At 37.2% G+C, this 17,054-nt stretch overlaps 2 protein-coding genes across 2 annotated transcripts; one reads left to right on the forward strand and one right to left on the reverse strand.

Moving 5' to 3' along the window:
• Positions 1 to 1,005: 1,005 nt before the first annotated feature.
• LOC104104744 (ras-related protein RABA2a-like) lies at positions 1,006 to 5,661 on the forward strand. The gene is made up of 2 exons (XM_009612896.4): positions 1,006 to 1,471; positions 4,976 to 5,661. Exons 1-2 carry the CDS (start codon positions 1,307 to 1,309, stop codon positions 5,456 to 5,458), a joined length of 648 nt encoding a protein of 215 aa, XP_009611191.1. The 5' UTR covers positions 1,006 to 1,306; the 3' UTR covers positions 5,459 to 5,661.
• Positions 5,662 to 6,326: 665 nt separating this feature from the next.
• Positions 6,327 to 11,185, reverse strand: LOC104104745 (ras-related protein RABD1). The gene is made up of 8 exons (XM_009612897.4): positions 11,045 to 11,185; positions 10,872 to 10,944; positions 10,608 to 10,655; positions 10,474 to 10,521; positions 9,843 to 9,914; positions 8,547 to 8,702; positions 6,935 to 7,038; positions 6,327 to 6,556 (listed from the first exon to the last, which is right to left on the reverse strand). Exons 1-8 carry the CDS (start codon positions 11,056 to 11,058, stop codon positions 6,463 to 6,465), a joined length of 609 nt encoding a protein of 202 aa, XP_009611192.1. The 5' UTR covers positions 11,059 to 11,185; the 3' UTR covers positions 6,327 to 6,462.
• Positions 11,186 to 17,054: the final 5,869 nt, after the last annotated feature.

Genomic DNA, 17,054 nt, shown 5'->3' on the forward strand with positions numbered 1-17,054 from the left:
CTCTTTCAGTGATCGAAGTTTCTTGAGTACAGAATGGTCGATGTAGCTTTACACCAACAGTTTGATCTCTATGTCACTTTTCTCTTCTTGATACAATGCCTCACCAGTGTTTATCTCTTTTTCTTCTCTCACTAATTACACAGCAAATCTATAAGAACTACAATGCTTGTTTGGAGTAGAACAAAAGGAGTGAAAATGGTTCGTTCAAAGTATACCTTCTTCAAGTCTGGAACATATGTATATATACACTTCATGAGACCTTCTTGATTCTTGAATGACGTGGATCTTGAGAGATTGCAAACCCAATTGAGTTGATCCTTGAAAGGAATCATAGATTGATTCTTTCCAAGAATAAGGTCAAGTTTCCGTTGATCTTCCTTGATTTATTGTCTTGACGAGCTTTTCATCCGCTAGGCATATCTCTTCGTTACTTGAGGCATATCCGCTAGATCCCTTGATTTCTGGCTTCAATGATCTCCAACGCATCCTTTTGTGATCTTGTTTCCCTTTGATTTGGGACCTTCTAGTAATAACTTCTGTCAATCATTTTATAGAACTACTGATTGATTCTTCTTCCGGATCTTCGCTGCTCCTTCCTTTTTCATCGCTAATCATTGATTCTTTTCCTTATGTTGCTTTTAGAGTTCCCGTTAATAGATTATTTCCTTAATTTATTCTTGGTTGGTATTGCTTCTTGATTCCTTCGGTTTCCTTCTTGATCATGCACCAAATGTGATATATTATTTTTCATCATTGAAACCTATAATTAACGTTAAAGTCTCTTTCTAAAAATAAGTAATACTTCTTCCTTTTAAAATAGTTAAAAAAGAAACTTCCAAAAAAAAACCTTTGAGAATTACTTCTTCTGTCAAAAAGAATGACCGTGTAAATATTTAGAAAGTTAAAATAAAGTTGCAGTAAAATTTCTTCCAACACTAATTTGATACAGTAGTTTTCAACTAGTTACGGGCTTTTAGTGTCTGAATTTCAATTAAATGTATGGAGACATTTTCACTTTGTTTTTCGTAGACGGGAAGTCTTTTTGTTCGAAAAGACGTCAACGGTTTTCCTTTGGCGGTTCGAAGAATTGGGAATTCAAAAATGCGATTATTTCGTTAATAAAAGTACAATTTCCGAAGTCAAATTTGAAACGCACATCCGTCTCTGAAGGGCAGATTCGTAATCAAACTCCCGAGAATCAGGGGCATTTGCGTCATAAAAGTTCATCTGACCATCAAACGATCATCAATCGAAGGCTTAACATAAATCTGAATCAGAAGAAGGAGCGATTCAAAAGGGAGAGGAAATGGCGAGAAGAACGGAAGAGGAGTACGATTACTTGTTTAAAATTGTATTAATCGGCGATTCAGGAGTTGGCAAATCCAACTTGCTTTCTCGATTCACCAGAAATGAGTTCCTTTTAGAGTCCAAATCCACTATCGGCGTTGAATTCGCCACTCGTACTCTCCAGGTCCGCTTCGCTTATTAGTCCTTTTTTCACTGCCTCGACTGCTTGATTTAGAAAATGCATTTGTGTGTTTGCGTGTTAATTTACCCGGTGTTTGCATTAATTGGCAAATTCGATGTATATTAAGTGTCAGAAGTATATGTAAAAGACACATGTTATGGGTTTGATGCAAATTTAAATTATTTTACGTTTTCAAGTACTATGTGGTTAAGATCTAGAGATGTACATGTAGATATATCTGTGTATAGTTTATTTTCTACGAGAAATGGGCTCCATATTAAAAATAAGTTACCAAAGAGTAAATGTGCTTGTTTATTGAGTTTAATGGAGAGTGCCAGTATTCTTTATTGTGGTCGCGTGGATCTTATATTTTATTTTTTGTCATGTTAATGAATGACGCGTTAGGTTGCTTAACATTTATTGCTTTGTTTCCAGAACTGACTTCGTTCCTTGCTTGGTGGCATGGAGTTAGGGTATGGGCTGTGATATGAGACCAGGGTTAGATGACCTTCTTTCGAGATCTGTGAAACCCTTGCGCTGCTAGGTTTTTTATTTCTCTGTACTTCTAAGAAAGGAAAGATACACTCTTTTCATTGTTATTGGGGTTTAACTTTTATTTATTGACAGTATAAAATATGTGTACTATTTATTACTCCCTCTGTTTCAATTTATGTGAACTTATTTCCTTTTTAGTCCATACCAAAAAGAATGATCACTTTCCCTATTTGTAAACAATTTACCTTTATGCAATGATTTATAGCCACACAAATAGTATAATTTTAGCTGTCCCTTTTAGAGTGAACGATATAATCTAAAACTTATGCTGACCCCGTTGAGCATGCCGCAGTTTCTAGCATGGTACGATTTTCTTATGTGGCCCTTTGGGATTTGTGTAGCTTTGGTTGGAAGTAAGTGCAATGAAAGGGAAGACGAAGAGAGCATCTTTCATGCTGAAATGAAATGAATATCTTGTGTCTGTCCATTTTTATCAAAGTTGTGAATGGTTCCATTGTCTTGAAAATTCTCAATTCAGACATTCAACTGATTGAGATATGTTCCTCATCTGTGCTGCGGTCTTAATCTTTGTGAACTGTATTCTCCTTGTTAGTAAAAAAGACATGAACTGTTACAAGAGGTAAAAGAGACAGAAAGCTCAATCTGGCCAGAAGTACTTCTAGTTGTCCTTCTCACTTAGCGAAACAAGTCTTATGACTCTTATCAAATTGTGTGCTTGTTCTAAAGGATGGACAACCTCAATTTCCCCCTCCTCCCCATCAAGGCTAGCTACTCTCTGTTTAACAAAGATGAGCAAAAAGGCTAGGTGTTGAAATTGTTTTAAAAACATATCATGATCTGATTGAGTTTCTACTGTAATGGAAGCTCCTATTTGTGACCATTTGATGGGGAAAGATAATGACAAACAGTGAAGGGGAAAAAAGCCATTATGGTTAAAGCAAATGTTGTTGCAGGATCACTTGCTTGATTTTGATGCCAGCTATGTATTACAAGTTTCAAACGGTGGGAAACCTAAAGTTATTATGCCACAAGGCTTTTTTACTGGTAAAAAGAAGTTTTGGGGTTCTTATTTCAAGAACAAAAAAGTTTTAACCTCTTTATCAAACAGCTACCTTCTACTATTTGCATGTCATCTTTTAATCCTGCCTTTTTCTAGTATGTGTTCAACTGCCTTTACTGCCCAGCTATCATTTATCTCTATTGAGGACTGTGGGAGGAGACTCGGAACATTTTCCGGTTGGGATGGGGTTGCACCAAGGATCTGCGCTTAGCCCGTTCTTATTTGCTTTGGCTATGGATGCACTGATGCGTCATATGCAAGGGGAGGTACCAAAGTGTATGTTATTGGTTGACGATATAGTACTGATTGATGAGACGTGAGGCGATGTCAACGAGAAGTTGGAGGTTTGGAGACAGACCTTAGAGTCTAAAGGTTTCAAGTTGAGAAGGACTAAGACGGAGTATTTAGAGTGCAAGTTTAGCGACATGACGGGGGGAGCGAATATAGATGTGAGGCTTGATTCGCAAGTCATCCCCGAGAGGAAGTTTCAAGTATCTTGGGTCAGTTATCTAAGGGGACGGGGAGATTGACGAGGATGTCACACACCGTATAGGGGCGGGGGGATGAAATGGAGGTTAGCATCCGGCGTACTGTATGATAAGAATGTGCCACCAAAACTTAAAGGTCAGTTCTACAAGGCGGTGGTTAGATCGACTATGTTGTATGAATGTGCCACCAAAACTTAAAGGTTAGTTCTACAAGGCGGTGGTTAGACCGACTATGTTGTATGTGGCAGAATGTTGGCCAGTCAAGAACTCCCATATGCAGAAGATGAACGTAGCTGAAATGAGGATGTTGTGATAGATGTGCGGGCACACTAGGATGGATAAGATTATGAATGAAAATATTCGGGAGAAAGTGGACGTGACCCCTATGGAGTATAAGTTGCGAGAAACGATGCGTAGATGGTTCGGGCATGTGAGACGGAGGAGCCTAGATTCCCCAGTGAGGAGGTGTGAACGGTTGGCGCTAGCAGGTAGGAGAAGAGGCAAATGGTGGCGTAAGAAGTATTGGGGAGAAGTGAACAGGCAGGCATGGCGCGACTGTAGCTTACCGAGGACATGACCCTCAATAGGAAGGTATGGAGGTCGAATATTAGGGTAGAAGGGTAATAGGTCGTAGTGTGTTTTTCTAATCCGTTCTGGTTTTATTAGGGCTAGCCTGCTAGTACCTTGTCATTGATTTTCAGAGTGCTAGTATTAGGGTTGTTTTTAGTACTATCCTCTGCTTCGGTTTTGTAGTATCTTGTCGTTGTTACTGCTTGTTGCTATTGCTACTGCTTTCTTCCATCTGTTTCACTCATTGCTAGTATCATTTTCCCGGCCTTATTGTTGATATTTACTTGTTTCTATCCTTCCTCTCGAGCCGAGGGTCTTTCGGAAACATCCTCTCTATCTCCTCGGGGTAGGGGTAAGGTCTGTGTACATATTACCCTCCCCAGACCCCACTTGTAGGATTCCACTGGGTTGTTGTTGTTGTATCATTTATCTCTATTACCTGTTGAATGTTTCTCATGAAACAAATAAAGAGGGGCATTCTACTAACATTCAAAGTTTGGAAGGATCTAGTTGACTGCACAACTGGTGCAGTGGCACAGAAGCTACCTTTAATGGGGTTGCGAGGATATCCAAAATGAGGTGTAACAGGCAACTTGTAAGTTCAATGAGGTCACACATGATTCTGGAAAACCACTCTAAGTGCATTCTATCTTTAAGATAAGGAGTAAGAGGTAACTTGTAAGTTCAATGAGGTCACACATGATTCTGGGAAACCACTCTCTAAGTGCATTCTATCTGTAAGATTCGCCTTGCTGTCACTCCATTGAATAACACTTGTGTTCTTGTTGCTGTGCGTGCTTCTACAATTTTTGGTAATTGCAAAATGTATATGTTATAAAAATCTTTGTTTGCTTAATTCTGATATGTGTCTAGGTCGAGGGAAGAACCGTCAAGGCTCAGATCTGGGACACAGCTGGACAGGAAAGATACAGAGCCATTACAAGTGCTTACTATAGGGGTGCTCTTGGGGCTCTTCTGGTATATGATGGGACAAAACCAACTACCTTCGAGAATGTTAGTCGGTGGTTGAAGGAACTGAGGGATCATGCAGATTCGAACATTGTGATTATGCTCATTGGAAACAAAACGGATCTTAAGCATCTTCGAGCTGTTGATACAGAGGATGCTCAAAGCTTTGCTGAAAAAGAAGGCCTTTCTTTCATTGAAACATCTGCATTGGAGGCAACGAATGTAGAGAAGGCTTTCCAGACGATTCTTTCAGAAATCTATCGGATAATAAGTAAGAAGCCACTTTCTTCCGAGGAACCAGCAACTGCTAACATCAAAGAAGGGAAGACTCTTGTTGTTGGGGCAGAGGAGCCTGCCCCCAAGAAGGCATGTTGCTCTTCATCTTGATGGTCATTAGATTTTGAAGCCCCTATATTGTTCCTTTTGTTAGTTTTAATTAGTAATCATTTTTTGCCTTCTATATTCTCGGTAAGATATTATACCCTTTTTCAACATTAGGAAGGAAATGTGCAATACATGTTAAAATCTTGTTATAGTATGGCTCTTTAAGAATTAAACCAATTATTTCAATGCTTCAGCGTTATTTCAAATGACAGCAATTATTTAATATGTATGGTGTGATATTATAACTAAAGACTATGATTTGCCACCATATAGCAAGAAGTCTAAAGATGGCAATTTCTAGAGTTCTTTTTCATCCGGTGAATGAGGTTCTCTAAAATTTAGAGAATCTAATATCCAAATGACTTATTAGGATCTCTCTTATTCTTCTTCACGTAAGAACCGAAGTAATCCTTACTCTCTGATCTCTCGCAAAGGTCCTCTCATAAGTGTCGGTCCAACTATGTATTTTAATAATACTACTTGTTTTCTCCCCAACATACGACGTTACTGTTATAACTAATCACCTGCAAGTAAACTTGGCGTACTAATGGCATTGACCCTAGAGATTATCAAGAGGAAAATAACACGACTTTTCTCAACTACTTACTGAAACAATGAATGATAAATTGCAAGTTCATCCTATAAGCCGAGGCTGCATAGGGAACATGATATTTGCTACGCCAAGTTGATCATTCTTCACTTGGTTATCGCCAGATGGATCCATCTTACAAACAGTGTAAATCTTAGTCACTCTATTTTGTGTCAAACAGCTACAATTGTCAGCTACAATCACACCGAAGTTAAACTCATATCAGATTTGCCTCTCAGCGACTACTTATCATTCCAGGCAGGCAATGTTCACATAACACCATGAGCAAAGTTGGAAATACATTTCAACTAACGGAAGATTCACAGGATATTCTAGTTCTAGTAAACTTATGTTTAGTTACAAGCTGTTCGACATTTTGCTATTGGAACAGAGGGATACAGAAGCACAGCGTCAGCAGTTAGCCACAGCAGTTGCTCTTCTGCTCAATTGGTTGTCCTTTGATTTGAACAGTACTACCTGTCTTCTTGGCTCCAGCTGGTTGATTACCCATTCTGCAAAATAAAATATTTGGTTCAATTCTTAAATGGAACCACGAAAAGACTAACTACAAATTACTAAGAGAAGTGGTTCAGGGTGGTAAAGAACTTTTACTTGTTGCCAACATTTCTCGCATCATGTTGAATTCAGTAATATATAAACTAGTTCGTAGAAAAACTAGCAGCAGTAGCAGTCTGACTATGTACAATAGCTACGTATATTGACAATTTTATCCCCACTAATGCAATATATCTTAGTAAGCTATAAATATGTTGAAATGTATCACTAATGTTGAAATGTATCGGAAATAGAATCAACAAATTATGGGGAGAAGAAAGTGGAACTAGACTTTTGCAGAAATAAAACCTGGAAGGAAATATTAGCCCACTTACTTTTTCTTGATCTCTCCCGCCATCGTTAAGAAAGCCTGCTCCACGTTAATGGAGTCTTTTGCACTCGTCTCAAGGAAAGGGATACCTAGCTCATCTGCCAAAGCCTGAATAAATTTAAAGTGATGTTACAAATGCAAAATTGCTTGAACTGGGAATAAAATCATAACTGACAATTAAGCTGCTTATATATCATATGTTCATACATCGATCAAGACGAGGTAGTTTCAATCTTTGATAGACTGATTTGGAAACTATTAGAATCACATATTCCGTTTGTCACTATTTCCTAAACCAAGAAATACAGAATAATCAAAAGAAAGGCATTTCAAAAAAATTGCATCATCAAGTTCAATATACCAAAGCTATTTTAACATGTTTAAAAAGATCTAAAGTTGTTTAGATTTACTAGAGGGTTACTTTTACATATTAACAACAATTTTCATGTGCTATCTATCATCATGAGACTCAGAGGTATTCAATTGAACCCAGAGCACACGGAAATGAAGAACTTCCAGAATAATTTATCTTTAACAGCAAAAAGCCAAACACTAATCAAACACCACCAATTATAATATAGTCACATGTAACAACCTGATTATAGACCACACATCACCTCCAGAAAGCCTACGCTCTCAAGGTTCACAAAGAATAACTTATGACAACCTTCTAGGCTGTTTATTTGCACACGTGAACTAAGTTATAGTGCTCCCTCCCACCCTTCTGCTCAACCCCGAAAATAATAGCATATAATTTACACCTAACTGGAGTCACTGCCCAAATACCTTGAGCAATCATGGACACCAGGAAAACCACAACTTTGTGCACCTAGCCAGAGACTTCATATACTCAGGTACATTGAGGGGACACAGATCGAACAAAAGTGTGGCTAGAGTGACTGAATCAGGAAGTTCTGAGATGAAGAGCTAACTCCAGTGACACTTCGGTTTCATGAGGCAAACGAGTAAGACACAAGAACGGAGGATAGAATAACTGCTGGTGGATCACTGGTGTCACAAGTATAAATTGTTTCAGACTGATGATGGTGTCCGCAGGCAAGTCTAAACGATGGTTTGATGCAAAGTCACAATGACTGCTAATAATGAGCCAGCCAATTGTAGCATCTAAAGTATGTTCCTCTTCAATTTCCACCGAGGACACAGAAACTAAAGATAATGGTTAAAGAAAGTACTCCAAACATAAGCCCACTATAATTAGTAGCAAAAGCAAATTAAAAGTTTTTACTTTTTCAACTTGATCAATTTTTCTCGAAGATATGTCCAACAACTTCATTCAGAAGACAAACACCAAAACAGGAAGATACCATTTCCACTCCAAAAGACACTATGGTCTAAATGTATATCCTGAAAACAAAAATCCTAATCGAGTATAGTAAAGAATCAACACGATTGTGGCACATAGCGTGAGTTTAAGCGAGGAATCAAATGAAAAGAACATGAGAGCATTGTTAGAATAACTACAGCAAAATGAGATGATTTTCAGCATTTGTCAGCAAGCCAAGTTCAATGGGCTGATAGTATGACTAAACTAAGCCTGATCAATACAAATGCAAATGAAACAAAGGTTTATCTGATAAAGAGGCAACATAAAATACCTTTCCCGTCTGTGTGTCCACAACCTTGTTTTCTACCAAATCACATTTGTTTCCCACCAGAAGCTTGCAAACACTCTCATTTGCGTATCTGTCAATTTCATTCAACCATTGCTTGACATTGTTGAAGCTCTCCATTTCCGTTACATCATAAACAATCTACCATAATACAACCACAATAAGAAGACCATTTTTCTTTAACCAGTATGTTCAAAAGACCATGACACTAAGCTAGAGGGTACAAGAAAAGAAAGCTAAGAAGCTTTACAACTGGGGGTGCCCTGAATCTCTAACATCCACCAACTGTCAGGAAATCGATGGCGCGCTTATTTGAGGATGTCGTGTATTACAGATTGGTACGCAAACTAGGAAAATATAACTATACTATAAAACCAGATCATCTCCTACCCCAATCCCCCAACCCCAAAAAAGGAGAAAATATATGCAGTCAATATTAATATTTTTATACCTCATTTTTTACATTCTGTGCCTTTGAAAAACAATAATGGGACGAAATAGAATCTATCACTCCTCCATTTCATTTACATGACACTCTTTTCTTTTTTGGCCCATCACGAGAAGTTTGAAATCTTTATTTTTGAGAAACTAGGCTTTTCTTCTTATCCAATGTTTCCCTCTTCAAAAATTCCATCATCATGTATTTAAAAGTGATTTAAGGACTTGTAAGTCTTATGACGCACGGCCATAACAAGAAGAGGTGAGAGAAAGGACTATTAAAAAGTTGTCAGGATAAAGGAGAACCAAAAAGCCAAAAAGGGTATAGAATCGGTCCAGAGACAAAATGTTGCAAGCAATATTTGTTTTTCTGATGTGCTAGTCTTCTCACAGTTGGTCATGTCTGGGAAGGTCAAACTCTGTGACATGATATGGATGGAGGGAGTAATATCAAAGTCAATATTAACTAGGAAATAATAGTAAATGTCAATCAACTACACCTCGAAACCAACACTAGCCTACCAGTTACCTTCAGTAAAACTTGAAATTTAACCAGCTATGGTTCAGTATTGACACAACAGAACCATAGAGTGGGTGATTGACAGTACGTCTTAAACTTATAAAGGTATAGTTAGAGAAAGATAAGCATGTATTGTTGTATTTTCAAAAGATTCTACAACCTTAGGCATTAGGATGCAAGAAAAAGTATCATACGCAATACATGATTAGCAAAAGCTGCAGACAGAATGAGAGGCTAGGGAGGTGATGAAATTCAAATCTAAACTATTTTTTCTAATTTTTTATGGCCAGAGAAATTTCTAATCAATGTATATAATATCTCACAATAATCCCATGTGCTCCCCGATAGTAACTACTTGTTATAGTGCGGAACCGCTCCTGGCCTGCAGTATCCCACTGCAAAAAAAAAAGGAAGCTGGTATTATAACATGTAAATCAGGATTAGAGCAAGCATCAACGGAGTAGTTGATCAATCTAGTCATTATGCTTTTGAGGAAATGCCAGCTTCCCAACACTGATATCATTAATAAGAGGGTAGTGTGGATATGCTCACTGTTAAAGAAAATTTATTACTTGATAAAAAAGGAGAGGTTAAAGTGGATATATTCAATGTTTTAGCACACAATGCCAATTAATTAAATAACTGTAACTCCTGATTTTATTGCGCTGGTCTGAAACTTGCCAATATGCTAACTACCAAGAATTAAAAAACACTGCATCAAAGATGCATTTTGGTGACTTAAAGCGATCACATGCTCACATTACTTTGTAAGCTTGCACGGCTCGAAGCCCAGAAATGGATGATTTGAGATCTATGGAATTCAAACGATAAAGATAAAGTGCATAGTTCAAATGACTTGTAAAATGACCAAGGAGCTTCAACATAAGCTCAATACTATAACTTAGACTTGAAAGCATTCATGCAAACTAGCATGCAACACGCGACTATACTTACAATTTGCAGCTTGATTGTCTTTCCATCCAGCTCCACCGTTCTAATTTTCTACAAAATAACAATCCAAAAATTCAAATTTAAAATGCTCCCAAACAACACGAAACATAAGCAATGAGAGAGATGGAGATTCTTACGAAATCAACACCGATGGTGCTAATGTAACTGTCCACATACGAATCATCCTAAAACATAAACCAAAACAGACATCATTTGTCTTTTCCTTTTATAAATGAAAAAAATAACATAATCTCCAGATAATCATATCCCCAAATTAAAAATCATTATCCTTAAAAAACACGCATTTCATACCCTAACGAAGAAAATCAAACAATATCATACGCATTTTAAACAAAAGGACTATTCAACAGAGAAAATCAAAGTAAAAGAGGTGAACATACGGCGAATCTGAGAAGAAGACACGATTTGCCGACAGAAGAATCGCCGATTAATAACAGCTTGAACAAGTAATCGCTGCAACCAAAAAACAACGAAATTAGTACAAAAATTAAAAGAAATTGGAGAAGAATCAAATGAATGAATGTAAGAAACAGTAGATTGCAGAATCCCGTACTATTCGTTGCTCATGTTTTGTTCTTCCTTTTTGGCTAATGGAGAAAAAAGGTTTTTTCTTCTGCGAGGATTTCTATGTTTTTATTTGACTCTTGGGGTTTTGTTTGTATAAAAAACCAAAAAAGAAAATAAAAGAAAATAATGAAACAAAATGTTAAAGAATGAGGAAAATTCTTACTCACCTGTCAATTCATTCACTTACGCCACTTTTCCATTCTTTATTAAAATCTAAACTAAACATCTATCTTACTAATTCAATTAAGATAATCACAGAGTGGATATGGTATTTGGAATCTTTTCGTCTTTAATTAGAAGGTAAAACTTTAACTATCAAACCAACATAATCATGATATTTATTTGCACATAGAATTTTATCACTTAATTATGATTAATTAATACATATTTTTACTTCATTAAAACATTTAGCTATGATAAGTATAATTAGTTTGATATAAATACCGTATATGAATAAATATTTACCTAGTTTAATACCTCAAATCCCCAGCACTTTAATTCTTTAGTGAGTGTGTTCGAATCCAATAGAAAAACTCAACATAAATATTGTTGAGGTTTTGTTATTTAAGATGAAATAGTCTTAAAATGAGGGTGAATGGGAAATGGAGGGAAAATGAAATTTTTGAGTAAAATTTTAAGTTTCCCTCTTGACAATGAGACATTGTCCCATATTGGAAGAAGAAAAGATTTTTGGTGGATATATATATAATTGCTCTTCTTGTAGCTCTTAAAGAGTTAAGAAGAAAGCAAGCCTCGCGCCGTCGTCGTCGCTCGCTCGGCTTCGGCTTCGGCTTCGGTCGATTGATTGATTAATTTTTGTAACGGATATATTCCAATCCGTGTATTGACCACCAGCTGCAATAGCAGCCGCCTAATGCTCTTCCCACCATGGCCAAGTGCTTGCTCCGCAAACAAGCTAGTGCATGTTCCACCATGGAGGGTGGAGGGTTGTTCATCTTCAAAGTTGACTGCTATAAATATGTGCAACAGCTGTTGAAGAAAGACATACAAACACAAAACTGAAAACGCTCAACTTTGGCTATACATTGCACTCCTTCCTCTCAGCATTTCCATACGATTTTCTGAGTTTCTACTCTTTTGTTCTGCATTGTTTTAACTTCAAACAAAGCAGCTGTAAGTGTGATTTGCTACCGAACTTTGTGTTCGCTGAAACACTGGGGTTTGAAGTACCGGTACACCAGTGTGTGATTCGTTCTATCCTGGGAGGAAATAATCCATAACCTTGGGTACTAGGAGGGGATTAAATTCCTTAAGGAAACACTGTGAATTCAGTGGGCTCGAATTAATTACTGTTTCATTACGATAACTTATATTTTCCAGAATTATTATTTATAAATACAGCAATATTGGCGGGACTAACAAGCTTAAGAAATTTAATATTTATTTCTGTATTTGTGTTATTCTTATTATTCTGCAAACTAAAACCTTTGTGGTTTTGTGTACTCCCGTTTTGGAGAGTAAAGCCTTTGTGGCATTTTGTTGGAGATTAAAATCTACGTGATTTTTACTCCAGTTTGAAAACGTTTATTAAACGTTTGTTTGTGTCATTCTTTTACAGAAAAAAATGACGACTGAAAGCGAAAACCAAGCTGTTCCGACTTCCGACGGTGACTGCCAACGCATCGACAAGCCGAACACCGGCGTTGGCACCGGCAGAAAAACCCGAAAAATTTTCCGGGATTGATTTCAAGCGCTGGCAGCAGAAGATGTTCTTCTACTTAACTACGTTATGTCTACAGAAGTTCATCAAGGAAGATGTTCCTGATCTACTAGATAAAACTCTAGAGAATGAACGCTTTCTCGTGATTGAAGCGTGAAAGCATTCTGATTTTTTATGCAAGAATTATATTCTTAGCGGACTGGATGATAATCTGTATAATGTATACAGTGGCGTGGAGACGTCAAAAGAATTGTGGAATGCGCTTGAAAAGAAATATAAAACTGAAGATGCCGGGATGAAGAAATTCGTTGCCGCAAAATTTTTGGACTACAAAATGGTAGATAGCAAGTCTGTTATTACCCAAGTCCAGGAATTGCAAGTGATTATTCATGATCTACTTGCTGAAGGTCTTGTCATCAATGAAGCATTCCAAGTAGCAGCAATGATTGAGAAGTTGCCTCCATTGTGGAAGGACTTCAAAAATTATTTGAAACACAAACGAAAGGAAATGTCCCTTGAAGATCTCATTGTTCGGTTGAGAATCGAAGAGGACAATAAAACTGATGAAAGAAGAGGCCGTGGAAATTCAACAATAATGGGAGTAAATATTGTTGAAAATAATAAAAAGAGGAAGAAAGCTTCTGTTCCGAAATACAACCCAAGTAAGAAGCGGTTCAGTGGAAACTGCTACAACTGTGAGAAAATCGGACACAAATCTACGGAGTGTCGTGCTCCGAAGAAAGACAAGAAAAGGATTCAAGCAAACATGGTAGTAAAGCATGATGATGTTGATAACTTGTGTGTCATGCTTTCTGAATGTAACTTGGTGAAAAATCCTAAACAGTGGTGGTTTGATTTTGGAGCCACTCGCCATGTTTGTGCAGTTAGAGAAGCTTTTGCTACTTATCCTCCTGCTGGACCCGGAGAGACAGTTTATATGGGAAATGCTTCAATAGCAAAAGTTGAAGGATATGGGAAGATATTCCTGAAAATGACTTATGGTAAGGTCATGACTTTGAACAATGTCCTTCATGTTCCCGAAATGAGAAAGAATTTAGTCTCTACTGGACTTCTTGTTAAGTACGGTTTTAAGTGCGTTTTTGTGTCCGACAAGGTTGTCATAAGTAAGAATGAAATATTTGTAGGAAAAGGTTACCTCACCGAGGGCCTTTTCAATCTGAATGTAATGGTTGTGGAAAACAATAATAATATTTCAGCTTCTTCTTACTTACTTGAGTCAAATGATTTATGGCATATACGTTTGGGTCATGTCAATTATAAAACCTTGCGGAAAATGATTAACTTGGAAGTACTGCCTAAGTTTGAATGCGAAAAATTAAAATGTCAAACATGTGTGGAATCTAAATATGTTAAACATCCTTATAAGTCAGTTGAAAGGAATTCAAATTCTTTAGACTTAATTCACACAGATATTTGTGACATGAAGTCAATACCATCTCGCGGTGGAAAGAAGTATTTCATAACTTTTATTGACGATGGTACTCGATATTGCTATGTTTACTTACTAAATAGTAAAGATGAAGCAATAGACGCATTCAGGCAATACAAAAATAAAGTTGAAACGCAACTTAACAAGAAAGTAAAAATGATAAGAAGTGATAGGGGTGGTGAATATGAATCTCCTTTTGAAGAAATATGTTTAGAATATAGAATTATTCATCAAACAACAGCCCCTTACACGCCCCAATCTAATGAGACTGCGGAAAGAAAGAATCGCACATTAAAGGAGATGATGAACGTGTTGTTGATACGTTCTGGTTTTGCCACAGAACTTGTGAGGGGAAGCCATTCTTACGGCTAATCGAATATTAAATCGAGTGCCCCATAGCAAAACACAATCCATTCCATATGAAAAATGAAAAGGAAGGAAGCCCAACTTGAATTATTTTAAAGTGTGGGGGTGTTTGGCAAAAGTGCAAGTTCCTAAACCCAAAAGGGTAAAGATAGGACCGAAAACCATTGTTGTATTTTCATAGGATATGCGACAAATAGTAAAGCATATCGATTTCTGGTTCATAAATCAGAAAATCCTGACATTCATAATAATACGGTTATAGAATCAGATAATGCTGAGTTCTTTGAAAATATATATCCGTATAAAAAGAAATGTGAGTCGTTTGGTGAAGGATCTAAACGACCTCGGGAAGAAACAAAAGAAAGTACATGTAATCAGGAGGATCCAAGACGTAGTAAACGTCAAAGAACGTCTACTTCATTTGGACCAGATTTTGTGACTTTCTTATTGGAGAATCAGCCTCAAACATTTAAAGAAGCTATGACTTCTTCGGAATCATTGTTTTGGAAAGAGGCAGTCAATAATGAAATATAATCCATATTGAACAACCATACATGGGAATTGGTTGATCTTCCTCCTGGAAATAAACCTTTGGGTTCTAAATGGATTTTTAAGAGAAAAATAAAAAATGATGGCACTATTGATAAATTCAAGGCAAGACTCGTAGTCAAAGGGTATAGACAACGAGAAGGTCTAGACTACTTTGATACATACTCTCCAGTTACAAGAATTACGTCCATGCGGATGTTAGTAGCATTAGCTGCAGTGTATGGTCTTGAAATTCATCAAATGGATGTTAAGACGACCTTCTTAAATGGAGAGTTGGAGGAAGAAATTTACATGAAACAACCTGAAGGGTTTGTGGTTCTAGGTAAAGAAAAGAAGGTATGTAGACTTGTTAAGTCTCTTTACGGACTAAAACAAGCACCCAAACAATGGCATGCGAAATTTGACCAAATAATATTGTCAAATGGTTTTAAGATAAATGAATGTGATAAATGTGTGTACATTAAAAATGTTCCAAATCACATAGTCATTGTTTGCCTATATGTGGATGATATGTTGATAATGAGTAATGACATTGCCAACATAAATGCTACTAAGTGTATGCTCAATAGCAAGTTTGATATGAAAGACCTGGGAGTTGCTGATTTAATTCTGGGAATTAAGATCCACAAGACTCCTCAAGGTCTGGCATTGTCACAATCTCATTATATTAAGACAGCACTTGAAAAATTCAAGCACTTGGGCATTAAAGTTGCGAAGACTCCAATTGACGTGAATCTTGCATTAGCAAAGAATAAAGGCCAAAGCATATCACAATTGGATTATGCTCGTGTGTTGGGATGCTTAATGTATATCATGAATTGTACACGACCAGATATAACTTGTGCTATAAGTAAACTGAGTCGATATACGAGCAATCCAGGCCAATCTCATTGGATGGCAATGAAACGAGTTTTGGGATATTTAGAACATACTCAGAACTTTGACTTGCACTATAGTAAATTCCCTGTGGTGATTGAGGGATACTGTGATGCAAATTGGATCACCGGTTCAACTGATTCTAAGTCCACGAGTGGATATGTATTCACTATTAGTGGAGGAGCGGTATCTTGGAAGTCGTCCAAACAAACATGTATTGCCCGCTCTACAATGGAGGCTGAATTCATAGCCTTAGATAAAGCCGGTGAAGAAGCTGAATGGCTCCGGAATTTCTTGGAAGACATTCCATTTTGGCCCAAACCATTGGCACCAATATGCATAAATTATGATAGTCAAGCGGCAATTGGAAGGGCTGGGAGCGTTATGTATAACGGTAAATCTCGTCATATACGATGAAGACATAAACCGTTAGGCAATTACTCTCTAGAGGAATTATCACGATTGACCATGTAAAGTTGAGTGATAATGTGTCGGATCCACTTACAAAAGGCCTAACTAGAGAGGTAGTTGAGAAATCATTAAGGGGAATGGGGCTATGGCCGAGAACAAGTCATTGTGGCAGTAACTCTACCTAGAAGACTGGAGATCCCAAGATCTAGGTTCAAGGATATCAAACAAAGTCATTAATGACAGTTCAACATTGTCAAATAAAATTTTAGTCTGTTCTCGTGATGAGACAATGTTCAGTACCAAGGATAAAGCATTAAGGCTTTTTAATGATTTTTAAATTTGATACGGGGTATATCAAATAGTGTATCTACAGGATGACACGTTTAGGAATCACCTATGTAAGTGTGAAGTGTTAGCCGCTTCAAGGAGAACTTTGTAAGGCCAGTTCTCTACGCACTTATGAAACCAGGCGGTGTTCATGGCTGAAACGAACACAACAATGAGAACCAAAGACGGTTAAGGGTTGATTGTGTGACTTATGGTTGTCTAGGTATACACCAAAGATCGACGGTTCAAAGATATCAAATCTACCGATTGACCGAGTATATCCGACATAAGTTTACTACGGAAAGTTCAAAGGGAAACCTACTTATCCAGATGCGA

Source organism: Nicotiana tomentosiformis, chromosome 1, assembly GCF_000390325.3.
Source record: "Nicotiana tomentosiformis chromosome 1, ASM39032v3, whole genome shotgun sequence".
Taxonomy (NCBI): domain Eukaryota; kingdom Viridiplantae; phylum Streptophyta; class Magnoliopsida; order Solanales; family Solanaceae; genus Nicotiana; species Nicotiana tomentosiformis.